At 41.4% G+C, this 8,915-nt stretch overlaps 1 protein-coding gene across 1 annotated transcript in view; it reads left to right on the top strand.

Moving 5' to 3' along the window:
• CUNH3orf70 (chromosome unknown C3orf70 homolog) overlaps nucleotides 1–3,406 on the top strand; it is a 7,546-nt gene extending 4,140 nt beyond the window's left edge. Inside the window, exon 2 of the mRNA XM_021711078.1 lies at nucleotides 2,733–3,406. Within this exon, the coding sequence (XP_021566753.1) occupies nucleotides 2,733–3,289 (557 nt within the window). The 3' untranslated portion in view covers nucleotides 3,290–3,406. The remainder of the gene's footprint in view (nucleotides 1–2,732) is intronic.
• The last annotated feature ends 5,509 nt before the right edge of the window (nucleotides 3,407–8,915 follow it).

Genomic DNA, 8,915 nt, shown 5'->3' with positions numbered 1-8,915 from the left:
GGCTGATATTTTGATTTATAGTAGAGATGAGGTCTCGCTGCCCAGGCAGGTCTCGAACCTGTGGACTCAGGCAATCCACTCACCTCAGCCTCCCAAAGGCGTGGGATTATAGGCTGAGCCACCGAGCCTGGCTGTGTATAAGTTTTTAATAAAAGGAACTAGGGCTCCTTGAAGAAATGGTGATTCCCAGACTGGGACAAGGAAAGTACAAATAAACCAGTAATGTCTTATGGCACCAGAAAGTAAAGAAGTCTTTATTGAAGAATGTGAGTATGCTGAAAGGACTCAGGATCCAACTTTAAGAAGCTCCCAAGAGCAAAATCTGTGACAATTTGAGCAACAAAATAATGACAGTAACAGCAACTCAGAGAATCAAATAAATAGCTATGAGTCCATGCTTAAAGAAATGATTGGATGAATAAATAAATGAGGGAAAAGGAACAACTCTTGGTGCTTACTATGTCAACCGAAAAAACAAAATCAGAAAAAATATCTCCAAATATGTCAAAATTTATCTGGGAATTAGAAGTGATGATTATAACCTGAGATGCACCGCTATTCCAAGCCACATGTCCATCTGAAGAGGGGAAGGAAAAGAAGTTTTTATTGGCAAAAGTTCACACAAGCTGCTTGGAAACAGAGTTTACTGGTTTTAGAGACTCCAAGCCAGAGTTGCTGTCAACTCTGGCTTGGAGTCAGAGTTGCCATTATTGGGCATATGTCCTTTTGATAGTATCTTATCTGAATTGCTGCAGTCCTACAGAAAGAATTTATTGTGGGTTATTTTAGGAGGTCCTTGAAACAGCCTAATCTCAGACATGCAAGCATGAACTCTCCACCTTTGGGCGCTCTTGGCTCTGGTGTGGTTGGGTCTGACAAAAAGTGATTTCATTCTGATAGCATCAACTTTCACTCATGGAATTCCAATAAATAAATATAGAAGGAATTATGTAAACAGAAAATCACTCTGTGGCAAACACCACAGTAATGATAGTTGCAGACAAGACTCACGTATGCATGCTAAACTTAGTAGGTTGAAAGTATGATGAGAAACAGGATATCTGCATGGCCTCAAAATATCTCTTACAAAGAGAAAAACAGTAACTTTATAATGGAGAAATCTAGATGGACACCTCATTAAGTAAGTTTCAAAGTTAACAAGCATCACTTGTAATGAATATCAACAGCATGTATGGAGGGGACCCCAAAAACCTGGAATTTATTAAAAATTGTGTATTCTTACATGTTTAAACTTCAGTCACCTTTCAAGTACTCTCTGTTGGATGAAATACAACTATCAAGATGCTTTTTTCCACTGCTCAAAACAGTTTTTGAACTCGTGGGTTTCAATGTTTTTTAGTGCTTCTGCTGTTTTGTGTTTCACCTTTTCTACATTGGCAAATATTTCCCTTTCAGGATTTTTTTCCTCTGGGGAAACAAAAAAAAGTGGCTTGGGGTCTTGCTATGTGGTACTACAGCATGAAACTGAAGATACTTTTAAAGTCATGTAGTTATAAAGACACTGTAGTATCTAAACTACTTTTTCGTAGAGGAGTCAAGAGACTAGTAAAACATACAAGCAAGCTTGGATCTCAGTAGCTTACTGATGTTGTGTGATTTGTGGCATATTTACTGCTCATATTTCTGATCTGCAGTTACTACTCTTCCATGAATTAATTAACATTGGAAAGCCCAAGACAGGCTTTTTTCTTACAAATGTAGTTCCTATCCTAGAAGGAATTTCAGTCTGACCAGGAAATGAAACAAAAGAGCGAGTGCCCAACACAGTGAGCAAGTTGCCTGCAAGAGGGTGCTCGTGAGGCAATCATAAGTCAGTGGTTCTTGACAGGGGAGGTTTTGCCCCTGGGGGTATTTGACAACATCTGGACACATTTGGTGGTCTCACTTGGGAGGAGCTGCTACTGGCATCTAGTGGGTAGAGGCTAGGGATGATGCTCAGCATCCTACAGCACATGGGCAGCTCCCACAACAAAGAATTATCTTGTCTGAAATGCAGGACATAAGGTTAAAGAGCCCTTTCCTAAAGAAGTGCAGATGTTGCTTATAAGCGCAAAAAATATTTGGGCCACCAATGAACTTTGGGTTTTGAGAGAAGTTACTTCATTCCCTAGACTTTACCCTAGTCACTGAGGGTGGCCAGGACAATCTAATAGGCTATTACCTGTTAAATAAATATATATGTATGTGTGTATGTGTATTCTGTTAAAACATAGAAACCTAGAAAGCGAAAATCTTCTGTAATTCTGATAATAAATTGGTATATACACTTCTATTTTTAAATGTTTATATTGACAAATAAAACATTATTAAAGATAACAGAGGAATTATAATTTTATTGTAAATTATACTACTATTTCACATCTCATGTTTTTAACCATACTACATGGTGGGTGTTCTTTGTTCTGGTATGATGAGTAACTCTGTAAAATAAGGATTACAGTGTCTGTCCACTTACTTCAGAGACACTAGACAGACTTATAAATTGAGATTTCAGAAGTATGTTGAGGTTTTTAGATTAAAATTATTATACACCATGCCTTATTTTTAATTACCACAGCAACATTGAATGATTTTATTACTAGTTTCTTTTGAGGTGTTACTGAAATATTTTTTAAGGCATTCTGAGTCCTCAGAAAGAGACCATTATGGCTGTATAAATACAGTTTGTGTAATACTAGTAGACTTCACCTGTCTTCTCTGTGTCTCCACAGGTAAATACGTATATCAGCCTATGACCCCTGTGGAACTGCTTCCAAGCACTGAGATTCCTGCCAGGCCTCGGGAACCCACAAACACCATCCAGATCTCAGTCTCTCTCACCGAACACTTTTTGAAATTTGCATCTGTCTTCCAGCCTCCCCTTCCCCCCGAGTCACCAAGGTACTGTATGATTTCAGACCTCTTCATCGACAACTATCAGGTTAAATGTATTAATGGGAAGATGTGTTATGTGCAGAAGCAGCCGGCACCACATTCCCACAAAATGAGCCCTGAGGAGGTCTCTGCACACGATGCCTTAATTTCAAAAGAGAGCAATACACCAAAAATAGATCACTGCTCTTCTCCCTCAAGCTCCGAGGACTCTGGTATCAATGCAATCGGGGCAAACTATGTGGAATCGTGTGATGAGGACACCGAAGAAGGAGCAGAACTGAGCTCAGAGGAAGATTACAGTCCAGAGAGCAGCTGGGAACCGGACGAGTGCACCCTCCTCTCCCCCTCACAATCTGACCTGGAAGTGATTGAAACAATAGAAACCACCGTGTAGAGTCCAGGCAGGAAGCTGCAGCCTCCGACCTGTGCTGAGCTTTTGTACCTTTGCTGATGGAGCCTTTTGCCAATGCTGTTGGTATTTTCTAGCCCTCTCTTACAACCATAGCAGTTCAGTGGTATGCTGATTAGCTTCACTCTTCAATTAGTCTTGTAACTAAGACATTCTTTTTATTATTCTTTTGTACCTTGACTTGCTTTCTATGTAGCATCTGGTGTCATGAGTTGTGACCCAGCCTTAATTTCACTGGGAACTTTGAAAGCATGAATGGTGATCACAGAACATCATGGATCAGATCAAGGAGCTGCCAGAGCGAAGGAGACAGTGTTTTTTCAGCAGCCGGTCCTTCACAGAAAGACTCTCGGCATTCCTTCTGGCATACTTGCTCCTATCCTGCTGGCCCCATGCAGGAAGCCGCTCACTCAAGGGCAGCAGAGTGTACACTGGTAGACGCTGTCCTTTCCCTTTCCCCACCCCTGCACTGGGTCTGGATCAGAGCTGTCCTGGCCTATTTCAGTGCTCTGCACACAGTGCTCCATGACTGGGCTGACCTTCACTAAGAAGAGGTGGCCACTCTGTCTCATGCTCAGTCCAGGCTTCACTGAGCACCTACATACTGCAGGTGTGTGGAGACGCAATGAATAAGCCCTCATTCCCACCACAAAGGGGCCCACAGTCCAACAGGGGCGAAGACACATTCAGCTAACAGTACCCAGCCTGCTCTGGGAGCCCAGGGGGAGGGGAGGAGAGAAGTACTTGGCTTAGGCCTGCTGGGGAAGGTGATACAGCATTTTAGCTGGCCTCTTGGGTGGGTTTCCCAACATTTCCCTGCTTTTCTTAATTGTTCTTCAAATCTGGGGAAACTCTTAGGAAGTTATATAGGTATTGTATTTAGGAGGCAGCCACATCTGACATCTTAAGGGGAAAAAAATCAATTAATAGTTTTAGTTAGCATGGAAATGCTAAAGACAGAAGTCCTTTAGGGATTAGGAATGAATCTAATAGGTTTGATTAATTCTGCTTCATTTGGTTGTATGAAGCATTAGAATGGCTTAGGTGAGAAATGGATTAGAATTCAGTATGATGCATGGATTCTTTTATGCAAATGCAAAAGCAGTTGAAATAGTTCGCTGCTAAGTCAGGAGAAAATATTTTGTGTAATTTTCATTTACTTTACAACACTGATATCTATAGCCCATTGTGTATATTCTCTCCTCTCACATGCACAAAATCATGAGTAATTCTTTAGCTCTCTTCAGAATTCTACTCCCAGTGTCCACTTATACTATGTATTCTTGTGTGAGTTGATTATCTGCCATTTCTCCAAATCTTCTATCTGTAAGGTGTAGCTAAGAATTCAGGAAATTTTGAATATGGTCTAATGAAATGAGAACCATCAAAGTTGGAAGTAGAAAAATACTTCTGTCTTCACTATCTGAGAGCGTGCTCTGGTGGCATTATCATGCCCTCTGTCAACACAACACATTAGGTTGTATCTCCTTTGTCACATTAGGTTGTATTTTAGAAATAAGAGGCCTGTTTTGCTCTCCCCGAAACCTCCGTGTGGCATCCTTCACAGATGACTCGAGGAAGATTCTGCTTTCGGATGTGTAGTTCAAGTCTAGATAGAACTTTTTTGTTAGGTTTAGGCAGCCTAAACATTCATGCAGTTTAGAAGGCAGAGGATGCATTTTTGCAAACAGTTAAGACTCACTATGCTAGGTGAGAAGGCGGCATAAAGTTCCCACTTACTGAAATTTAGAGACGCATCAGGTTGAACCAAGGTGGTGCGAGGAGTTCCAGGAACAGCGGAGCACAGGAGAGGGCACACAGAGGCATGAAGGGCCTTCCCCTGCCCGTGGCCAGGTGGCTGAGGAACACCTGATGAGCCCTCCTGGAGGTTCGAGGTTCTCAGTGCCTCCATTGTGAGCATGGCCAGCTGAAGGCAGACGTGGGCCTTGCAGCCACACATCATGCCACAGGGGTGCAACCATTTGTCGTATTCAGGGTTGTCACAGCAACACCAGGGCCCTGTGTAAATTCCCCTGGGAGTGACCTATCCTCCTAGCAGGCGTATAGAGGGGCCTCCTCCCCTACATCATCCCCATCAATGTCTTATGACAGGCCTGCATAACTGCCCATTAAACTAATTGGAGTCAAGGACCAGGCTTCCAAAGCCATGGAAATACGTGGTCACAAGGCCATGCATTCGGCCGTGAACCTTGGCTAAGTGTCAGGGCTGGCCCTTGATCAGTACCATCCATGACTTTTGTCTAGGTTCCTGTTTTTTAAACTCCTGAACTGCCATTCAGATTAGCCACGATTTTAATGGAGTTTTTGGATTTAATAATAGTTGATAATCACTTTAAATATTTACACAATCTCTTTATAATTAAAAATGCACTCAGCTTTGCTTATTACTATCTATTGTATAGAATTGGAGATGTTCCATTGGATTCTAAATATCAGATACTCTTGGATCCCAAAACAGCCTTTTCTAAGTAAGCACAAACAAGATTTTTTTTTTTTGGTCCTAGCACTGTTAGTAGTTCTCTGAAATATATGATTGAACTGGAATTGTTTCCTTATGCTTGCATTTCAAAATCAGCTGATAAGTATGTAAAAATATGTAGTTTCAACTTAAATTCTAGGCCTATTCTGTTTTATATGAAGGAATTTCTCTGTAGTGCTGATACTATGTTGCTAATTTGCATAAGCATATTTATAGGCACTTTAGAAAATGTTTAGACTGCAGCCTGCACTATAGACATTGAATACAGTCATGTTAAATAGCCCGTGATTAACACTTGTGCACTGACTGATGGGAAAGTTTGGTGATTTGCACGTAGTAGTCTACTCACTTGGAGCAAGGGTTGGGCTGTGTGGACGGATAAACTGCTTTCTTGGGCTTCTGTGGAAACCTGGCACCGTTCCTACTTTTGGAAAGTTTGTATACAAGCTATTGGGTAGAAGCTTAATTTTTCTAAATATGAAATTTGGTTTTCTTATCTAACCAAGAATTATTCTAGAACTTTCAAGTTTCAAATACGCTCATAAGTTTTCTGAGAAAAGCAATTAAAATGCTTTTGTGTTTATAATTATAATTTTAATTTGATTACATTAAAAAGTAAGACTTTACTATCAAATCTAGGTATTTTTTACCTTGTAATTTTTAAGATTCGAAATGAGAATTTGAGGATAGCCCTGAAGAACAACAGTTGCTTCCTAGAAGGGGACTTGTAGTTCAAGGTAATACAATACTAAGTAAAACAAAAACAAAGCCAAGAGCAGACCAAAACCACATGGCTGTTTTCCTGAAATACTTTTTGGATTTGACCTTATCTTGGGAGTGGTGGTTTTGTTTCTTATCCTTCACTTTCTTGTCTATTTGAAACATCAAAAATCTTTTGGGACTGCTCATAACAAACTGCTTTTATACAAATGTAATTCTCTACTTGGGTAATAGGATGCAGCTGGGTAATTTAGAAAGCTGTCACTATATCTAGCTAAGTTTGGTGGTATAGATACTACTAGGCAAGGAAAAAAAGCACAAGTTACAAAATAATACTTACACAGTCAGCTCTTAATTATTCCCACATCTTGCTTGCAAATTTTATTGTCACATTTTGGCTTATTACATGAGGAAAACATTTAAACAGTTTTCTTTTCCTACTCCCTTCTCCAGAAGAGGTGTGAGCCAGAATGGAGGGGGCCCGTTCTGTTGTAGACTTTTCAGTAGTGCAACCTAGTCCCTCCCCACTGAGGAGAAGGGAGGGCAGGCAGGAGGAGTTCCCCTACTCCGTCAGGCCTGGGGATGGCGGTCTTTCTCACGTCCAGACATAAACACAAAGGTGCGTCTCAAAATTGGTTGTGAAATTAGTCACCGTTTAAAAATGTTGTCACAGCTCCTTTTCATGACTGTGGATAACTGAGTGAACTGTACTAGGAAAAGGCCGGTTTCAGTTGGTTCTCCGGGCTTTTCCCTGAAAGCCTGAAGCGTGCTCTCTAGGCAACGGAAAGCAACCTCTCTCTGGCAAGTTCTTGTTGGAGCTTCCATGTCATTGTGTTCACTTTTTAAGGCTGTTCATACCTTGCAATATTCACTTCCTGTGCTATTTTTTAAACTGTTTTAAAGTTTTAAGCACAATGTTGACTCTTCTGTAATTTCCTAAATTAATCTTGTTTTCTTATGGACAGCACAACTTCCTTTATGTGTAACACTTTAGGAAAATACTGCCTTGTAAAATAAACATGATTTTTTTTCTTTTGTACCAGAAAAAAATCTGCTGTTTTGGAGTACAGAATAACCCTACCCCTCAACCCCAAAACCCACATTTGCAAAATGTGAACCACTTATATTAAGTGTGTACTATATGTAGGGAAATAGTTTATATCCATTATTCCATTTGACCTTTACACAATTTCATGAAGGGCAGGTAAATATTACCATCCACAGTACATATTCATGGTCTCCACTCCTGAAAAGCTCCCAGAACTGTTTGTAGTAAGACCATTTTTGTTGGCTACACTGGGTTTATAGCAAATAAAACGATTCCCCCATAAATAGCATTTATTTCACATGAAGGTACAGCCTTTGTGCTTGTGTAAGAAGTATTTGGCTGCAGGTAGAACTTTGGGGACACAGGACACTTGGGGGTCGCTTGGTCACCAAAGCTCAGGGTCCAGACCTTGGTGTGGTAAGCAGGGCTGGCATGTTTTTATTCGGCATACCCAGAAAAGAACAGCTTCTGGGGTTAGCTTCTATTGAAATATCTAAATTTATTCATATTCGTCAGTAATGAGAATAAAATCGTTCCTAATATTAACAATTCTAGTGCCACAGCTATCTTTCGCGTGCTGTGCACAATCTTCACAGCAGCCCTGTCAGGGATGATAGCCCAATTTCACACATCAGGAAAAGAGCCCAAGAAGTGCGTGTTTTTCGCCCGCAGTGACACAGCGTGTACACCGGTGGCAGTCAGGATTTGAACCCAGTCCCTTGGGCTCTAGAGCACATGCCCCTGGTGCTTTTTACATTCCTGTCCCTCACCCAGCGAGTACCTGCCCACAGGCCGGTGGCTCATCCCCAAAGTGCTGGAGAAACGCCGGCAGGCCTGCCTCCCCACCCCTTTTTCTGTGTCCCACGCAGAACCTCCCCCCACCCCATGCCATGTTCCCACAGATGTCCAGTGCTTAGATTAGGCCATTGCTTCTCCATGTTTAGTCACATCTTCCCTCGCATTCGAGGCTAGCTCTTTGTGCCTTCATGAAAGATAACTTGTCTTTTAAAGTGACTCCTGCAGACAACTGATCTCATCTGCGAGTGTATGCTACTAATTTAACTCTCAACATAATTGTATTGCTAAGTTCTGGAAGGCATCTCACTGTAGCCTCTTACAAATGCTGACTACACACACTTATTTTGCAATAAACTTTAATTTAGCATCTCATCCTCATTACAATCAAATCACTAGGAATTGGCAGTGCCTTTAACCCTTGGTGTCTCGCCCCAGTTCTGTGCTGAAAGGGTTACTCCTTTCTCTGGGACTCAGTCTCTGTGGGAAGGCTTGGGAGGGACAGTTGGAGGCCAGGCGGGATTCTTTGGGGATGGGGAGATGGGGGG

This window comes from Carlito syrichta, unplaced genomic scaffold (assembly GCF_000164805.1).
Source record: "Carlito syrichta isolate Samal-C Ts95f unplaced genomic scaffold, Tarsius_syrichta-2.0.1 Scaffold301853, whole genome shotgun sequence".
NCBI lineage: Eukaryota > Metazoa > Chordata > Mammalia > Primates > Tarsiidae > Carlito > Carlito syrichta.
This window is presented reverse-complemented; position numbering and strand designations above follow the sequence as displayed.